Here is a 21465-nt window from a genome sequence, read left to right as displayed (position 1 = left end):
TAATGCATTTTCTCTTTCCGCTGAAATTTTCTATAATTGTTTCCCATTTTAATTTCCTGCAGCAAGATGACTTTAAAAAATGTATGTCTCTTTCAAAACCTTGCAAAAATCTAACAAACCATCAGTGTGACATGGTAAATCACATATATGTTGCAAAACATGCAAAAAATTGATGTACATCTAATTTTGATAAATTGGGGCTTTAAAAAAAAGCTTACTTAAATTAGAAATAAAATACCTCAGCCTTACTGGAAAACTGTAATAATGACATGTATCATAGAAAGGTGCTTCTAGACATTTCTGGAGTTCCACAATTAAAATTGTGTGTGTGGGGAAGGTTTGTTTGGTTGGGTTGTTTTGGTTGTGTTTTGTTTTTTTAGATTTCATGCCGATACTGAAAAGGGGTTGGTAGATTCAGGTATGTTAAAAAAACTATACTGCTATGGAATCAGCTGAAGAATAACTGAAATGTTTCAGCATCTTTAAAGAGAAATTAAAAAACAAGTGGGCTTATTTTGCAAGTGTTTCTGAAGTCCATAAAGGGAAAGAATGCTCTGTTAAATGGCTGTATAAAATCTTAAGCACAGCTACTACTGACTACAATGACCTAGTTTGTTTCCCATACCTGCTGCAAAATTCCTTACATCCAAACCTTCTTGTGAGTAACAGTACTAAGATGTTGCCCTCCATCTTCTAAAGGAGGGGATAGAACATATTTTGATTACCGAAACTCTCTCCCCACACCGTTTCCTAACATACCTGCTTAAGACCACTTGAGGTGGTTATGGCATACAGCAAAATATGGCTTACCACCTGACTCCTGACTTGCATTCCTGTATATGATGATTTTGCAAATGGACCATAAATCCCTGTGTTTCAAAAATGAAAGCAATTGGAAAAAATAATGGAGAACTGATTGCAGGTGAAATATCTGAAGAGGAAAACCTGATCATACTTTTGATGGAAGAATATTTATTATTCATAAACCTTTCCTCTAAAAGATATGCTACATTGCAATTAAATCAACTCACATGAAGCCTCCTTATTATCCTAGCCCATGGATGTCCCGCTCCCATGGCAAAGAAGACGCAGGACTCTTGTTGGGACACAAGGAAGGGAAGCCCAGTGGCCAGGCAAGTGCTGCTGTCCTAGGCTCTTGAGGTGGGCTTCACAGATAGATCAGTACAGCCTGTGCTACTCTGCAGTATGGGACCATGTTTAATCTGACAGCCCCCACCCTTTTCAGGCACTGCTGGGTAACAGGGTGGTGAGAGCAGTGGCACACGCCAGTTTTAAGCCTCTTTGGCACAGCTGAGCACAGAGGTTGCCCCATCACTGCCGAAGCCCAGGCTACTTGCTTCCTGCCTCTGGATCAGTCATAAGGCATCCTCATGTCTTTGGAAATGTGAAGTCAGATCACAAAATGTGCAGTATTGTGTCAGTCTGAGTGTCTCTTCAGAACCACCTCCAACAGTATCCAAAGCAGATACTTTAGATAAGGCTATCGGACACACACAGAATTCCCCCGGTACAGTCCCAGCTTCTACCTGCTTAACTCCGGGACTTGTATGCAGTGAATCTTAAATACTGAATCATTCAGTAGCTCACTTTTTTGATGTTATCTACAAATTCTGTACTCACTCTGTATGTCAGTACTGAGAAAGCAAAACTGAATGTCAAAGCTGTAAGCAGCAGAGGTTGCTGCTGCTGAAGGAGAGAGTTGGGCACTTGATACCAAGGACATGTGTAAGAGATTTAGATTCAGGGAAAAGAATATTAATTGGTTATTTGTATGACCTTGTTTAGAAGGAAAACAGTAGAAATGATTCTCATAATCCTAACTGGGATCCAAAGATGACCTGTGAAGATGAAGCTGTCTTCTTCTGTCTATCACAATGAATCTCATCTGAGAAACAAATACATTTTAGTCTAGTCCCAGTAAGTGCCTTTCTTCTACAACTTTCTAGAGAGATTACTCATTTCCTTCTTCCTTCCATCTATCCTTCCCATCGTGAGGGAAAGACTTATGGCCTGTATTCACAATCTTGCATGAAGCTTACTAAAGGCTTATTTTAAAATGGATGCAATTGAAGTAGTTCAGATCCTTACCTACACAGCCACTTTAGAATCCATTTATCTGAGATTAGTTTAAATGACTTCTCTACTTTAGTGTAACAGAAATAAACTGCTCAAACTGAGGATATTTTTGATCCAGAGGAGTTTAAAATCAGTTCTAGAGATGACTTAAGTTAAACTGGTGAAACCAAAGGACAAAATAAGAGCTTTTTCAGCATCTCTGGGAAAAATCTGTTAAAGAGAGAAATTGTTCTGTAAAGGGCAAAAGATCCATATAGATCCAAGTCACTTGTGGATGCCAGTTTCAGAGAATTTGATTACTACTAAAAAGAAAACAACAATTAATGTCTTGTAAATCAAATAGTCTTTCTCTTGAGCACTGACTGGGATGTCTGCATGAAATTATATTTAAGAATTTCCCATTACCATTGGGAGAAACCAACAGGAAAAGAAAAGAAAGAATAAAAAACAAACAGCTACACAGTCTCATATAAAATAGAAGTGCAAAAGTGACATTAGACCCCTTGATTTTTCATCCTCCAGAAACAGACACAGCAGACATAGAACAGAAAATCATTTCATTCTGTGTAGCTCAGATCATGTAACATTGCTGCAGACAGAGCCATCAAATGTGCAGCTCTATTAGCAATAACAAATGAATTGCATCTAGAGCACTAAAAACAGTTCCTTGCCAAACATAATCTCTTTTGTAGACAAATGCTGCCCTGTAATTTGCACCATTACTTAGTATTTATATGGAAGAAGCTCTCAGACAATTGTGTAAGAAAGGTCAATCTTTTATCTGTCCACGAAAAAGAAAAGTTTGGATCACTTTAATACAACTTAAAAAAAAAAAAAAAGGGAAATGGTATTAATAAATACAAGGAACACAGCAAGTCTATAAAAAAGGAACAGCATTCTGCTTCAGCTCCCAGAGATGCTAACTTTGATGTGCATTAAAAAAATCCAACCAAACCAAAATATTGAGCTGGTGTGATTTTTTCGGTTGTTTTTTGTTGTTTTTGGGGTTTTTTTGTGAAACATAGAAAACAAATGACTGATCACAGTAGTCACCAAAGCTGTGTAAAAAAAATGGTCACACTCAATCTAATTTCAATGTCAAAGTGAATTGTGGGAAGGAAAGCACTCTTGTCATCCCATGGAGTGACACAAAGCCAATATTCACAGGATCCACAGCTGCTCTTGTCTGCGGTGGGAGTGACAGATAAAGGGGCTGAACATCTACCAGAATGTAACAATATACAATGGAACAATATAACATAAAGACCACCTGCTCCTCGGCCAATCTAACACACATGCTGCAATGGTGCCCTGACATGCCTGGCAGACCAGGTAAGGGGCTGATTTTTGGCCAATTTCCTGGCGCCTGTGACACGAGGCCACCAAGGCTTCCTTCCAGGACAGGGACTAACCAACCATGCCAGTGCAGCCAGCAGCTCAAACCAACCCTCAGGCAATGCAAACAGCCTGACTGCTGAATGCAGCTGAGACCTTACCCCAGTGCCACACTGACTGCTGAATGCAGCTGACACCTTACTCCAGTGCAACGCCAGCACCTCATGCAGCAGGTGCAGCGCTACGCCTCCTGTTTCAATGAGCATCCCTAAGGGACACAGGCACCTGGATGAACAAAAGGCACTTTAACCTGGCTCCCTGTGAGACCAACGAGGTGCTCTTTGGAAGCCTGCTCACCCTGAGAAGCCTCTTTGCAGGAAAGAAAAACTGAGAATACAAAGAAGAACAGATATGTTGAGCTTAACTCCGATCAACCCTGTTTGTATGACAAGGGAGAGAGATGTTGAAATTTCAAATCATCTAAGCCACACACATAAGTACTAACAGACTCATGGTTAGCCTTTTCCCAGATTGCTATTGCAACATCCAAAGCTTTCTTTTGGCAGCTCCTCCATGTGACATGAATGTCTCTTAGCAAGCAGCATGAAGTTAAAAACATGAATATTCTTTTCAATGGTAGAAACACCGCACTATCCGAGTGTTTGAAAGGAAGATACATTATGATCCTGATCACAGTTACTTGAATGTTAACATTTTAAAGAAAGAAGCAGTACCTGTAAGACAGAAGCTCCACTGTGCAGAAACTGAAGCCCAGTCTCAGCAGAATCGATGCCTCCAGTTGCCAAGATGGGAAATCCTGGGAGAGCGCGGGCGATGGCAGACACAGCGCGGAGGGCAATGGGCCGGATAGCATTTCCTACAGCAAACCAGGACACTGGATTAGCAACATCCCAATTGACCCTGACGGAACTTCCACAGGTCTCATGGTACAGCAACATCAGGAACTAACATCTAATTCTGAGGTGCAGAGGTTATATTAATTTATAAGCTGACACCAAGTGGGTTTCAAGTGGTACCAACACTTGTACAGCAAATCATGCATGTGGGTGGAACGCAGAAAATGGCAGAAACGTTTGGAAAAACAATGCAAAGCTAGCTTGAACATTTTAGCTGATGCTCAAAACAAAGACTAACAATGTCTGAGACAGAAAGAAATACTTTACCATACAGTACACTGTAGATCTATGATCCATGTTTCTACATAAAAAAATCAGGCTTATTTTTTGAACCTAAATGTTGTCCAAGTTGGAGCAAATATCTCATTTATTTATGTTCAACTAAAAATTGTTTACAAGTGCCATTTCACTGCATTTAACATTTCATATTTTGATAGATACTTCATATCTACTGACGGTATTCAAGTTTTAAAAATATGCCTACAGATCCTGCTAATTAAATGATGGACAGCATAGATAGATTATTTTTTTAGGCTAGTTGGGATTTCTGTAGATAATCCCCACATTATTAAAATGTCTACTTAACTTAGAGAAGCTTAAGGATAATTTGATGCCATCACTGGGCAACACATCACTCTCAGAGGACCTGTATGGCTGTGGCTGTCAAGCAGTTTTTTTTCCCCCTCAGTACTGCAGGAGGTAACAGCAACTAAACTTTATGCACATAAAAGTGCACATACGAAATTGACACATATGAAAGGGACAGCCTAACCCAAGATACACTATTGATATGTTTTCAGGTAAACTAGAGCCTGATAGACAAAAATGTGAAATCTCACCAAAACTGCTTTAAAGAATCTAAGATCCCAACAGAACAGATCACAGAAAGAATCTGGAGTTGAATAGGAACTTTCCCTAGGACACTAGGGACTATTTTCCATTGTTAGGGCTGAATTGATTGTAAGGTGTTTGAAAGGAAAAAAACCAATTCTTTAAAAGAGGATGACTGCTAAGTGTCCAAAAAGCAAATATTATGTCATAATTAATGGTTCAGTCTTAGAGAAATGCTTGAGAAAAAAAAAATAAAAAGAATGGAAACCATGATGTTTGCTCTGACAGATTTACAAATAAAGGTTTTTGAAAGGCATACAGGCCAAAACATACACTGCATAGCTAAAACCACGTAAAGTAATCTCATCAAAAACAGTAGTTCAGGAAATTCTTCAAATATTCAGTTTTTGAAATTGAAGCTAGAAGTAAGCATCAGACTTGCTATATTGCTTCCAGGCTGACACAGCTCCAGAACCTCACTGTGTTGAGGTAGCTGTTTTTTAGAAAGGTGAAAGAATACAGACACTGGTAACTTTGAAATCATGTTGCTACAGGGTAATGTCTTCCCAATCTTCTTTGAGGTATGAAGGTTTGTACACTTCTAACCCCAATGTAACTCTTAAGAGTTTGCTTTCAGTGGGTTTTAAAGGCTTGTAGATCCTTGGTCTTAAAGATATGGTGTAGCAAAGAGTTCCACAAGAAAAAATTTCCAGAATATAATTAGCCCCCTTCTCACTTAAATGACTGTCTCTGTACATGGTCAGTACAGGAAAAGGACCAAATCACAGCTTATTTAAGGTCTCAGCACAATAGGTAATCACAAAGGTCCTCGCTCAGCCCAAAGAAATCAAGCATATGATTCAATGAAGTCTAGTAGAATTAGCAATGAGACTTAGAATTTATTACGGAACACAGGTACTTTTTAGTTCTAGCTGAATTTGATATTCATAATATGAGTTATTACTTACATTTGGTGATTAGCAAATTAGTGATAAATTGGTATGATTGCAAAAGTATTCCATTCATTTATAATTCGCCCAAATGAATTTAAAAACATTTCAGAAGTGCTTCTGATGAGAGTAAATAAGTGGATGTAATGACAATCAGAGGGTTAACTAAGGTCATCCCAGCATTTCTTTTATTAGTCTACATCATACAGAACAAGCACAACATAAGCTGAAGCCGTTCTCCTTTACATTTTTTCATCAACAGTTCAGAAACTACCCCCTCTGCAACAAAAGTTGCTGGGCTGGAATACAGTGTGATTTGCTTGTGACAGAGATCCTACTGCCTAATGAACTGATGAAACAACCTACCAGATTAAAGAAATAAACCAATGCAACCAACAGAAACAATAATAATGCCATGCTATCAAAAAAGAAGGCAAATTAAAAAAAAAAAAAAGGAAATGAACACTCAATTTGACTAACAGTCTCTATTTCCCTACATTTTCATACAAGTACATAGGAAGGTAATAAATTCCATTATAGAGATTTGTGGAGAAGGAGTTTTTTAAAGGTTGAAATAAAGGAGATTTAATGCCAAATTTTAAAAGATCTGTAAGTAGTAGTGGGAATTTGCAGAACATTTTCTGATAAATCCAATGGTATTTAAGAAGCTGAGGTCCAAATCCAGCATGCATTTGAAAGACAGCTCACATGCTAAAAGATAAGCATCTACCACATACTTTGACACGTTGGGATCTGTAATTCCACTAGTTAAGCACCCCTAGCTGAGGAAACTGCTGATATGGTACTCTCCTGATAGAACTGCTACAGCTGCTACCAGATGCTAGATGTGGCTATCATTTACCTTCCTGTAAAATAATGAGATTTAATAAACAAAGCCCATTTATCAAGAGTTCAGGCAGGAGAGAGATATAAAAATGGAAGACAGAAAAAGACCTTGTGGAGATGAGAAGCTACTGTATATTGAAAGTTACTCTTTCAAATCTCATTAATTATGGAATAATTATGGAAAAAATATTTACTATTATAGAAAAACATAAACAATGAAATGATTTTAAGATGTGAAAGTTCCTGACCATTTTTATGAAGAGCTTTGGTTTTCTCAACTTTCTTTTTTTTTTTTTTTTTTTTTTTTTTTTTTTTTTTTTTTTTTTTTTTAAATAAGAGGTAAGACTTTTCAGACTATCACTCAAGGAAATCCAATAGCAAAAACACAACATGAAGGAGAATGAGAACATACATCAATCAAACGTCTCTCCCTTATCAGCACAGGTAGGCAGAGCTGCTCTTGTCCACTGAGGATAGCAGGCTGATAAAAAAACTGATGAAAGATAATATACCAGCTTATTTGTTAGTTTATTTTTCCTTAAGAATAAAGAACCCTTTACCAATGCCAGAAGACACATGTTTTATTATGACTTCGTAAGTACTAGGAATCCTGAGAGGGCCTAATCCTGTCAAACACCAAAAATGCTCACTAGATTGAGGCTTGAAAGCCAAACCTTCTTCCAGAAGACTGGTGTTAAGTTTCAAGCAACTCAGTAGCTTTGGGAATTCCTAGCAGAAACAATTCAGATCTTCTGATCCCAGTGATAAACCAATGGGAGAAAAATAATCTCAGACGTCTTGAGTACTGGGCTGCATTCTCACTTGCAATATATTGGACCAATCTGATATTAAAAGTTTTCAATGCATATATGCAGTAGCTCTAGTGAGGCCTTTAAGTAAAGATGATCCAGGTCCATTAAAAAACAGCCAACAGAGTCAATTCAGACTGGTACTACTGAGACTGAATCTTGAAACAGTCTCAATGGTCTTTATCAAGCTCTCTATGAACAACAGAAACAGATTTTAAAGGAAAGCAAACTGCCTTTGGATAGTACATCAACCCAAACCAAATTGTTGTATCTTTGGATATCAGACCAGATGGAATAAAAATGAATTTGGGTAAATTCTCCCTACTCAGCATTTTCCAGTAAAATTGTTTTTTTAATTTGCATTATATTATATTAAATATTTGAGATTTGAACCACTGAGCCTAAATATTACAAAGAAGTGGCTGATACATAATTTTTTACTAATAAATCATCACTAAAGTCTGCTGCTAAAAACGTAAGCCCCCAAATCTAAGTAGGATTTCCTTTCCTCCCTTTGTAGATACCTTCTTGGAAGAAAACTGACATGGTTATCGCCCAGACTGTTAAAATTAATCAGGCTAATGAGAAAAGAACCTAATGACCAGTTTGGGTGAAAAGCATTATACAAGGAAAATGGTCTGGAAAAGTTCAGGCACCGTAGATATCTGTCCAATTCTTTGGAAAGTAAGTAGATAAGAAAGTTTGGAGATCAGGAAAAAAGCCCAGAAAACATAATTCTTTGTTAAAACATTTTCTGCATAGTGTATATGCTGCTTAATACTGGCAAAGTACTTTACATAATCTGTATTTGCAAACAGTCCAGGGAAACTTGCAGGTTACACACAAACCATTTGCATCACATCCCTTCCGACTGCAATTATTCTGCTCGTTCTTTCTTTCTGCCACCTGTAGGTGGCCACCATAAGCTACACTTATCAAATATCTCATTAGCAGGGTTTTCAATACTGTCATATCCAGATAATTAGCAATTTATTTAAATAACCAATTTCTGTCGAAATAATTGCCATGGAATGCCCCGAACCTACTTTTTATAAACTATAATAAAAGTGTTAAGATAATCCCTGACATTTGCAAATGCCATTAGTTCACCTTTCCTTTTGATAGTGCTATGGCATTATGTTTAAACAATTACCTGATAACGCGGCAGTTTAATGAAACAGTGTAGCAGACACATCCTTCAAAATGACCACAGAGTGCATTTATATGCAGAAGAAAACCCAGTGAACAGACGTGTTTAGAGAGAAAGACTATCCACAGTTGTTATGAGGTCTGCAGATGGGACACACAATATCTAGTGCACTGAAAAATACAGGAGATTCCCAGAAAGCAAGAGCAGAATGAACCTTTCCACAGCTTAAATATTGCACAGCTCAGCACTTCTCAAGATCCAGAGATGACTCTTCTCACTGTTCCCTATCTCTTTCCCGGCCTGGTCATTCCTTCAGTCCATTATTACTCCTTAATAGCCATTTGCCAAAATCCCTAACACTAATGTACTATTTACTCAGGCTCTGGCTATTTCCAACCAAAAATTTTAGTTATTCACATACCATGGGAGAATTTGAGGGAAAAGACCTTTTATGGAACACCTCTACATCACTCAGCCTACAGCTTCAAACCAATGGCTACTTAATGTTTCATGTTATCTAAAAGTTGTGATGGGCAAGGCACCAACTCTACTAAATCAATGGCAAAGGTTCTGCTGACTACAGAGAAGTCAGGACTTTTTCGCAAGACTTTAGAATAAAGTTAATGATTCTGTAGATTTGAAACAACTTCTATCTAACTCTGTTATAGTAGGCTCTTGGAACCATATCAACTGACAGGATTTTTGTCAGCATATTGGGACTATCTTGACACACTGATAGTGTGTCAATAGTTCTTCTGATAACTATTGACCCTTCCTCTTCATTTCAAAGCTTACATCAGATATGATTCTGTTTCTGATACATACAGAATTGAACCCAACCTCTGAGTGGAAAAAAGAGGCAATAATTTTGCTTAATATTTCCTTTATAAAAATTGTGCTTAAGTAGGAAAAAAAAAAAAAAGCTTGAATTTCCATAATCACAGAGAAAAATCAGTGTCATTTTTAGGATTTAATTTTACCATTTTTGAATTAATACAAATGACTATTTATGCTATTTCAGTTAAAAATTCACAAAATCACCAGAGTTCTCATTCAATAGACGTTTAGTACTCATCAGAAAATTCTCTCAAATAAAAAAAGGCTAGAATCAAAGAAAGAGAGAGGGAAAAATTAAATTTTTCTTATCTGTAAGTATTATTTATCCATGGAGACCTGGAGGAATTTTCACTCATATCAAACTTTCAAACTTCAGTACAAAAAACCAAGAGGAGAGATACAAATTGTTTTGTGAATGCTGCAAGAAGTGGTTAAACATTTCCTAACAAAGTCATTCTCTCACTGAAAACTACAGATTCACTAAAAGTCGATACTTCTGGTTGTCAGCATGAAACCTAGCAAAGCATTCTCTGTTGCAATTCATCAAACGTTCATTATTTAATTTCAATCATGGTTTCTACTTTGGTTTCACTTGGAGCTGGAAATGGTCTGACAGAATGCTTTCCATGTTCTTTGGTTGGCTCAGGAAGCCCTTTCTTTGCCTTGATTGCCTTGCTCTTGCTGCCCACCATGACCTGGAGCCCAAGTCAGCTGCTCCAGTGTGGTGGGGCTGGTGCTGCTGCAGGAGGTCTGGCAGCTTTTGCACTGCAACCCTTCCCCGGCCAGGAGAAACCTTGCCTGCTGCCCAGAGAGTGCCAGTGCTGATCAATAAAACAAATAATGATACAACAGCAATGAAAAGGTAATAAAACAGCGCTAACAGACAGGGTAAGCTCACGACATAATACAAGGAAAAGGACATGTGAATAGGACCAGCATAAGAGCCAATGAACAGCCCATTTAGAAAATACTGCCCAGTTACCAGACAATCACTGCAGCCATCACAAAGGGACAAATGAGTTCCTGCCAAATTCTTCCCCTCAAAAGATGCGAGTAGTTCACTTTATTACGGGGTAGGTCTTGCTGCCCTTTTACTCCAATGCAGAGACTGACATTTAACCTGAAGTGTGGTAGAAATGGTTCTGGATATTTACAGATTTGTTCAAAGGCAGCCTTGCTTCTGTCAGCCTCAGCAGTGCTACCTTTGTTTGAGCTGGTTTTAACCTCCATAACAACCATCACGGCCAACATGATCCTGGAACCAGGACGTGTGTATGCCCACGTCTGTGCCAGTGCTTTAGCACGTACATAATTCTAACCGCAAAAAAGCAATTTAGTACAAGCAAGGACTCACTGGAAGAAACGTGACTGCCTGCTGAGTAGGGAATTGAGGCTCCTACACTGTATTTAGAAAGCCAAAATTACTGAAAAATGCAGTCCAACAACTTTTCAGGTCATTTACAAAACCTGACTCATACCTTGTACAGTTTAATAACCACTTGCCTAAGAAGTCCATCACAGAAAGGGAAGCAGAACTTCAGAAACTATGGCAAACTGAAAAAAAACCAGGTGTAGATAACTAGAAAGCTCAGACAAAATACTTTTTTCTTCCTTTACATAACTCATGTTAATCATTGTCCTATTTTGAGGTTTATCTATTTTACTGTCTGTCTATTTTATCTGTCTCATCCAGTTGCTGTTACCTAGTAATAAAGAATTTTATGTACCAATATATTTAGATCCATTTAGATCCACAGATATATTAAAACTACGTCACAAACACAAATTTTTGTGAAACAGAAGACTCAATTTGAGTAGAAAACTCTGTATTTGCCTGTGCATTAGCGTCTACATACACATCTACCATATTATTATTATAACATATCCATATAATCTGTGTGAGCATATATATACACGCACACTCAGTAGATGTATTTCCATATTCACATATACATAAAACAGTGGATGACACGTCCCCTGATAAAACCTGTTATTTCAACACTTCAAGTGAAAAGTGTTAAAATAAATGGCTCATCACATACAATGTGTTAAAATAAATGTTTATTTCAACACTATGTGTATCATAGCCATTTATTTCAACACTTCTCATTTCTCAAGACTCACACAACCAAGAGTAGGAGAACTGATAGCTATACCTAAGGTAGCTGAAGCACACAGCCCTACTCTGCTTGCCATAGGATGAGTAGGAAGTTGCTTGACACGTTTTTTCCTCCCAGCAATAAATGGAAACTATCTACCTTGACTGTTCGTGGGGATCTGCATGTGTCTGTAAGCCGGTGGGCTGTGCCATCGTTTGGAAAGAAGGGCCATACCAGAGTCTTCTGAGATATTTGGGAAGCAGGCTGCTGCTGCCAGGGTACAGTTGGGAAAAGAAGCAAAGCATGGGGGCTTTGGAGAATTTCACTTTGCTGTTTCTGACTCTGACACAAAAGTATCTGTGCAGACCAAGATTTATGTCATCAAGAGCAAAACCTAGAGCTGTTCATACTGAGGGCTGGATGGAATGTGATTTTTGCAGGACAAGCTATAATCAAATTATGAGTTAGAGAATATCTGGGTTCTCACTCTACCCGCAGAAAACAGTTTATTAGGAGGATTCTTCAGCTCAAGACTTGCCTTATTAATTTTAATACAGAACCTGATGGGTCTTTGGAGCAGCAATCTTCCATCTTTGGGTGGTTTCCAAGTACAAATATAGCCATTGGGGGCTTCCTGTTGGTGCACTTAGATTAGTGTCGGCAGTGGACACTAATCTAAATGCACCAACTGAACCAACCAGCTGAACTTACTCCTACAAGCTGAGCTCAGACATTACATTATAAGCCAGTGTTGGCTAGCATCAGTTTCTTCCTCTGCTTTATTTTGAGAGGAAAGCACAAGAAGCTCTCATTTTCTGGTAGCTTCTGCTGGAGCCAAAGGGCACTATGCCTTTATTATCTGTCTCTAAGGGACAGAGGCAGGATGAGGATGAAGAAATTCAAATAATGCACAAAATATGTACAAAACTTCCACAAACCTTGAGTTCTCTCTGAGCAATATTTACCACTAAGTTGCCTGTAATGTTTTCTTACAGCTTTCCTCCTTTGAAAAACTTTAAAAGCATTAGAGATTGTCTAGGCCCTAGCAAGACAGTGTGGCCTTAAGAAGATAAACACTTGGAGGGGTATTCTTTTTCCTTTTTCTTGTACTTTTTCTTTTCTGACATTGCAGATCTGTTGGCTGGAATGGAGAGAGTACAAACCCACAAGACAAACTAATAAAAGGTCAGTGAAAACTTTGCAACCAGCATGCCCTATCAGAAGACTGTTTTACACCCAGACAATGAAAAATTGAGACCACAGTTTCATCAGCTCACAAATAAATTCACTGCCTCAAGCCAAGCCATTTCACAGTGCTAGTTGCCTATATTCAAACATGTCTCTCCCTGTAAAATTATTTTCCCCCCATGTCACTTCTGTCAGACAAAACACTACAACCATTTTGTAGTAGAATAGTCTACACTGCAATTAAAGTTTTCTAGAAAAAGCCCACAATGTTTTCAGCCTTTCACTTTCTTCAGATGTGATTAGTTCCAGAAAGAGCAAGTATCATCGCTCCTTTGTAGGCACTGTAGGTTATAATATTGGTCCTCAGAAGTTGGCAACACATAATAAAAGTGCTTTATTCATAAACATCAATCAGTTTCAAGAATGGCAGTTGCTCACAGAATGGAAATATTCAGCTAATAACTACTGTAGACATTAAAACGCTGTATGACAGATATGTAGTGCTGCTCATTACACAAGAACACTTTCTTATAATTACAGTTTCATAACTAGGTACATAAGTTTCTAAATATTAAGTTCCTTATACTTTTTTTGAAAAAAAATTTCTTTTTCTGAGGGGGGCAGATATTAAAAAAAGGCTCTTCCCCCAGAGGGTGGTTGGGCATGGGAACAGGCTCTCCAGGGCGGCAGTCACAGCACCAGCCTGACAGGGTTCAAGAAGCATTTGGAAAACACCCCTGAGCACATAGTGCGACTCTTGGTGCTGTCTAGGGCTGGGAGATGGACTCGATGATCCTTGGGGGTTCTTTCCAACTCAGCAAATTCTGTGATTTTTTTTTAAAATGAAATTTACAGGATAACCCTTGGTTTTCCCTGAATGAAAAAGACTCCCCCTATAACAGAGAGGTGATATCTTGGATTTAGATGAGGCCTTAGATGTGCATAGATGACAGTTTTAAATTTTCTTTATTTTTCTTCTTTTTATAACCCTCACAACTATAAGAAAATTTCAAGCCAGTTCTTTAGCTGAGAATGTACTGAAAGCTGAAGAATCACAGCTGTAATGGAAAGCAAAATAATTGCTTGTCCATGCTGTGTAAACTACTTGTGGAATAAAGGAAGCTCAAACCCTATTTGCAGAGGCCTTTACTAGCTCTGGATATATTACTGAGGGTTGGTAATTAACACATGGTTATATCAGTCCTGCTTGCAACCAGTCACACAACTCAGTGTTGATTTCAAGAAGAAATTATACCCATATCATTACTCTGCTTTCTGCATTAATAAAAAATAACAGCATTAATAGGCCTAAATATTCATTTGTTTGATGTATTGAGAGCAACGGAAAAGGGTGCAAGGGAATTTAGTGTATTGCTCTGTCAGATCACTTTAATTATCCAATGAGGGTGGCTCAGAGGGTGAGTAAAGGACTTAATTGATGTACTTACTCATCCCCTCAGCTTCCACTGAAGAAAAATGGTAGCAACACAACTCCTAAACTGCATTTGTTGGTCTTCAGTGATCAAAGTAAAGGCCAATTAACAGAAAGCCAGGGCCCACAAAGCGTTTGTTGATTTTAAAGTACTGATCAGATCACACACTGCTACGGCTAAACACACACCAGCAGTATCTGGCACTTACATGGTGCCTTCTAGGAGCGTTTGTCTAAATGCTATACAACAGTGTAATATTTTTATCTCCCAGAATAAAAAGACTGCAAGGGGAGGCCTGAAAATGTGTGTAAAGAGAGCGATTCCACCTGAGCAGAAGAGGCAGCAGTTGGCTCTCCTGGTCACAAGTCCCTTGTCCCTTGTCCCAGAATGTCCTCTTACCTTTATCTCTAAAACTGTTTGTAATTTAAAGGAAAACTTTTTAGAAGTATGCTTTGTAAATAAACACAAGAAGTCTCCCCTCAGAAGTAAATTACACACTAATGTGCCAAGCACCTTACTCTGTGTGTTTTCATGGATGAAGTATTATGCCCATTCACACCACAGCCTCAAGCATGGAAATGACAGGGGTTCACATAAGCATATGGGACTGTAGTTGACTGTTGCTGTCACCCATAACAGAATTATCTTCTCCTCCCTGTTTTTCTCTAGCCAAAAAGAAAACATATCTGATTCACTTTGGGGGCAGTGCCTTTGGGCAAAATTGTTGCTTCTGTGTTTTCTTGGTTATGTAGAATTCTTAGGAATTCTGAAGGTTATTTTAGGCAATCAATGTACATACCAAAATGAAGATATTCCATTTGCATGAGCTACCACTGACATAATACCGCGTGTGGAATACTCGAAGAGGAAGACTCACAAAGGCGTAAGTGTTCTGTGTGAAACTCTAACACATCTGTTCAGCACTGCAAAGCCTGCATTTAAGTCCAAAGCACTAGAAAGCCGAGACAAGTGCATTTTTGGAATCAAAACAAATGATGGTAATTTAAGAAAATACTATGAAGCACACAAAGGCTGTACAATGCCATATGTTGCACAATGCATCTGGTAATCAATTTAACGTATATGCCAAGTTTACTGGGAGCCCAAATTGGCTTAAGTTCTTTACTCAGAAATTCAAAAAGCACACTAAAAGCATTACAAACATGGTGCTCTTACAATTAGTAAAAAAGTGGATTTTTCTTTTTACCTAGAGAACACACAAAAAATTAATCTTCTAAATTACCTCTCATAATGAATACATGTCCAAACTTCACTTTTGATCAACAGCTTTCATAGACCCACAGTTTTAGGACATGGTTTGTTCTACAGTTTAAAAGATAAATGTGATTTTAAAATTATTTTATGCTCAATGTTTACTTCTGGCTTGTAGGTTTGAAATCATGTAGGTTTTATGCTGTCATTTGTGATTCTATTCACAATACACTACTGAAGATGTCATCAAACACAGATGTATAACCAGCCCTGCAAGTACCATGGTCCTAAATCAAATATGAATCCACAGTTACAGTATTAAAAGTACAGCAAAAATCTCTAATTCGAGTGGACAGTATTACCTATAAAGCCAAAATAAATTGTGTAGGATAATAGTTTCCAGACTTGGGTTACAGTGTCAATGCAGAGTGTTGAGCTGTGCTAACTCACCAAGCTTGATCTTGCTTGCCAGAGCATGCTTGTCAATATTTAGCTCCCAGGGAGCATGTCATGAATCTTTACAAAAACTAGCATAAATACAAAATATTATACCAGTTGCTGTGATCCTTTTTCTAACACTGAGATTAAATTGCTGAAATTTTTTTTGAGCTTTTTAAACCAGAAGATGTGTGCCATATACCTACTGTAACAAGAATGTGAGAAACAGCATTAAGGGATTGCAATGCTGTTATTAGGGTTTTTAAAATATATAAAAACACCAGATGCTTACATTAACTGATTGGAAGATATTTTAATGCCAAGCTTAAAATATCACTTTCTCCTGTAACATCAGATTAGAAAATGGACTGGGATAAAATAATGTACACCTGCATTTTCAAAAAGAGAAACCTAAGCTGCACCAGTAAATTCTGCATCATTTACTTGCCTAACCACTGGGATTTCATCCCAAAATGTAGGTACACGCTGCCTTAGGCATTTGACAGCAGTACATACACTAATATGTAAGGAATACACTAACCTCAAATTTCTGATGCATCAATGGAGCGAGAAAGGAAACCACCTCTGAGAATGCCTGACTCCTTACAGGGATGAGGGGGAAGCCTAGGAGTCTCCTAGTGAGGTGCCTGATGCCTAGGGGATAACCTCAGCTGTACTTGGTTAGCACCTCTGCCTCCATCTGCTGTGTTCTCTGAGCTTGCCCTCTCTGGGCCAGCCCCAGAGGACTCTTGGACACAGACACATCGTGGCAGCTCAGACACATCAGCACAGCTCAGGAAGGCAACGCTGGTAGCACAGGCAGAAGAGAGCACCACTGCGGCCTGCCTTCTGTGCTAATCTTTGGCTCAGTGCATCTCATTTTTGAGAAACTGAAAGAAATAACAAAGGACAGTGGAGGCAGCCCTGGAAAAGCCCAAGTTTGGAAAAGAGACTAGGAGTAACTTTTTTTTTTAGGACCGTTTTAGACTATCTCACTCCAATAGTAAGCTGGGGATGTCCTCAGAGCTGTAAAATATTAGGCCTGAAAGAAAAGAAAAATAAACACATGGGAAAGAAATCTGTGTGCCAGCCTCATACAGAAGGGAACTCCGTACTAAAACTCCCCACAATAAGATGGAGCAAGACTTCCCTACATCTGGCAAGGTTAACCTCCGTTCTGGATACCTGTGAAGAACTGATCATCTAGAGTGCTTTTATAAACAACAAAGATGCAAACAACCTCTCTGTTACACCAATAAATCAGAATGTACCACACAGTAGACCTTTTCCTAATATTTCTTGAGAAAGTAAGGTGCCACCAGATCTTCCTTGGAAGTCTGAACTCTTCAAATCCCACCTTCAGTAAGTTCTGAAGACACTTCTCTTATATACAAAAAAGAACAGATTCTTACGAGTATTGTTAGGCAGCACCTTCTCTGCAAGTGCACAAAATTTATCAGTGCCTAGAATTAGATTTCTGTGAGTACTCACTATTGGAAGCTAAGCAGCTCTTGAGTGGGCATATATCCAGAAACTGGTGAAAACACTGCCAATTCTGGGGTACTCAAACAGGTGAGCAGCTGACATGGCCCTAACAGCGTAAGTACAGCAACAGCTGACAGCAGTAAAATAAGCTGGCCCAGGCAAAATATGGACTGATGTCACCATACATTCTTTTGGAAACCAACAGATTGCTCAATAGGGTAATGAAGTATTTGTGAATGGAGAGACACTACTGTAACACAGTTAGCTATGTCTTCACTGACATGCCTGCTTGCAAAAACCACACAGCTTTCTCCTCATTTTGAGCTGCCTGTAACAAAGTTCTTCACAGCATCAACCTTACCTCAGTGCTGAGTCAGGTGTGCTACCACTCATTCTATGGACAGACCTCATGCCATTAAAAACATCCTCTCTATGTATCCACAATGAATTTCTCATTCTGAAACAGAGCTCAACAGTTCTCCCTCTGCTTTCACTTAACCCAAATAACAGTGGCTCAATCCCTGACTACAAGTGTCTTCTGGGATTTAAACGGAACTTAGGGAAGATGGTTACATGGTGCATGTTAATAGGAAAGACAATTTCAATTACCCAGCAATGCAGAAACTGCAAATTGATCATAAACTGGAAAACTGAATTTCTACAGCAGGTTCCCTAAAAGATTTTGTAGGATGTTTGTATATCCTGTGTGTGAGCAGGACATTTATGCAGCTCATTGTATACAATGAGGTGCTTGCAGGAAAAGGCACATTAAAATGCAGATTCCCTAGCTGACTACTATATATTAGATGCATTCTTTTGAAAGGTTAAAAAAAATATGCTCTGATGGTTGTGAAATACATTTATAAATGCTTCTGGCAATCATTCACTAGGGATGAAGTGATGCCCAGTGAAATAAATACAAACCCAGGATCTACCCAGTTAAACAAATCTGCTGTATTTTGTCTTCTGTATTTTATGTGTGAAGTTGGCATTAGGATTTATTCCTTATTCAAGCAGCATACTAAAAAATACAGAATGTTAGCAGGATTTAGGTGAATAAAGATGTATTCCCTGGTGAGTTCATAATAAATCATAGCTAACCAGTGGTTGAACTTTTCAAGGCTACATAGAAGCAGGACAGCAGAACTAATGAGGTAAGTACATCCATCTGGTGCTGATTGGTGTAAACCAATGCCTTGTTCCAAGTTCCATAATTTCTTTTTCTTCTTCTTTTTTTTTTTTTTTTCCTAAACCCCTGTATCTGATTGTCAAAATATCCTGCAACAGGATTACTCACAACAAGCACACCTCCATGTCACTGTGAAACCTTCTCTTCAAGACAATTTGCGACCCATTTCTAAAACACATCAATCAAGCAATTTGTAGGTGGTGGGAATGGTGAGAGCCTCAACATCCTCAGAGATGCATGAGCTGTTGAAGCTACCGATGCTACTGATACAGAGGGAGGAGCTCACACACAATAGGGAAGCTGGGGTGTTTTGTCAGTAGTGGTAGGATCCCCACAGGGATGGGAGAAGACAGTAGTCAGTCAGCCTATTCTGCAAGCACAGCTGTTCTACAGAGAGAAGGAAGAACAGGAAGAAGTTCCAGGAAAGTAAATTTTAAATAAGATGTCATTTTTCTAATTATTTGTTAGCTCCTATTTTGATCTGTAAATGTGATGCAATTTTTTCTGCAATAAATGCAAAAATGTGTTTATTCTTCACATGAGAACATGTCCTCCACAGAATAAAGATAGGTTCTACAGACAATATATGCCATTTGGTGACAAATCAATATGCAAAGTAATACTGAAAAAAATGAACATGCTTGAAACACACCAGGTCAAACTCAGGGGTTTTAACCTCTACTGATAAAATTGTTACTCAGAATTGTTTACAAATTCTACCAGATTCTTGGTTAAGTTTTGAGGTTTTTTGGGGGGGTGAGGGGGTGGAGAGATTACAATCAGAGCTTCTGCTCTGACAGGTACAGTTTATATTTTCCACAGAAGGCACTTGTCTCTTTGATCACTCTTAAGTACCACCTGTACCACAAACCCTGCTGTTGACTCGGGTATGGAATAACAAGTCAGCACGAAAGAATTATGGGCCCCATACAACCAACAACAGAGAGTTTGTAACATTAACAGGAAATCACATCAGTTGGGACCCTACTTTCTTTGTCAAGTCTTTCCTCTGCCTCCTACACTGAAGTTCCCTAAAGTTTCATAACAAGTATACAGGTTTTAATCCATCATATAAATACACTGCAACAAAGCTTTGTAGACCTACAAGCCTACTTGAACACTACCACCTGGAACTATCTCCGTTGTGCTCCAGCCCATGACCACACACCTACCCACTTGTTCTGGAATGACAGAATGTACATGTGCATCACCTGCACGCTGAGAGAGGAAATCTTGGCCCAACTCTAACTGAGTGATGGCCAGCGAAAGGTCAGCAGCCAGAGTGGCCCTTCTAACCAGGCACTGGGACAGTACAGGGCACACAGTTCTCTCAATTTAGACACACAAAATTTGGTAGTCAGTAATAACCTTTCAGTGGTAGGAAAGGCTGGAGAGTTGTCTTGAACGCCATCACAGTCTCTGGACCTCATTCAGGCATCATTTTGAAGTCAAAAGAAATTTTAGTTCATTGTGACTATCTGTGGAAAGAGGTGAGCAAGACTGAGACCTGCTGAGACTTAATGGCAAACAAGTCTAGCAGTAGACTTCACCACAGTTTTTCTTGATTTTTATTATTTTAATTAAATGTCCATTTGAAATTTTTGATAATGTTTTCATTTCTGTGTTAAAATAAACTGACAAGTACTTAAATGCCAAGTACTTTTCAAATAAATAATTCATAAGAGACTGAAAGTAGTTAAATGACCTCTGAAATTAATTATAGCAATCTTCTTACAACAGAAATATTTCAACTTTAAACACAATAATCTCCAGAAGTCATCATACAAAAATAGTCCGAGAGATTTAGGTTTTGGTGTGTCTTTGCTCAAAATTAGAAGAGGTGACCATAAAAGAAAGACACCTTTTCCCCAGACCTGACAGACACAGAAAGACAATCAACTCGTGCTGACAAAGTCACCACCACTGGGTTTGATCTTGCTGATATTACCAGAATGAAAATTTTTCTGTTCCTGAGTGACTTACATCTCCTTATCAGGTCATAGTTTACCTGTGGTACATTCACCTATAGCCATTACTGTAATCAGGCTTAAATACAAGCCCCTGTTCCGCCAACCTTCTTCGAAAGACTCTGACATCTCTTTTACCTTCTCTATTCATTTCCATTCTTTGTTAATCAGACTGTGTCTTCAAGATCCTAACTACAAGAGCACTCATTACTTAATCACGTTAATCTATACCATTACATGATCAGATTTCCCATTTTATGTATCTGCACCCAGAACAAACCTTCGTGTTCTTTCCCCGTGCCCTTTTCCCGCAATCTAGTGATTGATCTAGTAATTTTCTCTTATTTTTCTCATATTATGTCTGAGAAGAATTTATGATTTTATATTAATTGCTTTCTGACACATGCCTTTGGTTGCCATGAGTAAGACTCCACAGCTTAACAGTAATCTGTATATTAAAAATCCCCAATCAACTGTGAAATGAATTTTTTCAACTGTACATATTCTATATGAGCTCTGATATAAACAGTAAATCCAGAGTGTTCAACTGCAGCAGTTTAGAGATTAACCTAATTACAGGCTATTAAACCAGAAGAAACTAGCCAATTGCATTTCTAGCAGCCTCCACAGAACAGCAACAGTTAATGATGATTTGATGGTTTTCCAGGACTTCGGAACAAAT

At 38.4% G+C, this 21465-nt stretch overlaps 1 protein-coding gene across 2 annotated transcripts in view; it reads right to left on the bottom strand.

The window, feature by feature from the left end:
- The window catches only part of DPYD (dihydropyrimidine dehydrogenase), a 343524-nt gene that overhangs the window by 60321 nt on the left and 261738 nt on the right, over positions 1 to 21465 (bottom strand). For both annotated transcript variants that reach the window (XM_066192389.1, XM_066192390.1), the window contains one exon: positions 4167 to 4309. In XM_066192389.1, the coding sequence (XP_066048486.1) occupies positions 4167 to 4309 (143 nt within the window). The remainder of the gene's footprint in view (positions 1 to 4166; positions 4310 to 21465) is intronic.

This window comes from Chamaea fasciata, unplaced genomic scaffold (genome assembly GCF_029207755.1).
Source record: "Chamaea fasciata isolate MVZ Bird 193981 ecotype frontalis unplaced genomic scaffold, bChaFas1.0.hap1 SCAF_10, whole genome shotgun sequence".
Taxonomy (NCBI): domain Eukaryota; kingdom Metazoa; phylum Chordata; class Aves; order Passeriformes; family Sylviidae; genus Chamaea; species Chamaea fasciata.
Note: the sequence above shows the minus strand (reverse complement) of the source record. Positions and strands in the feature narration are given on the sequence as shown.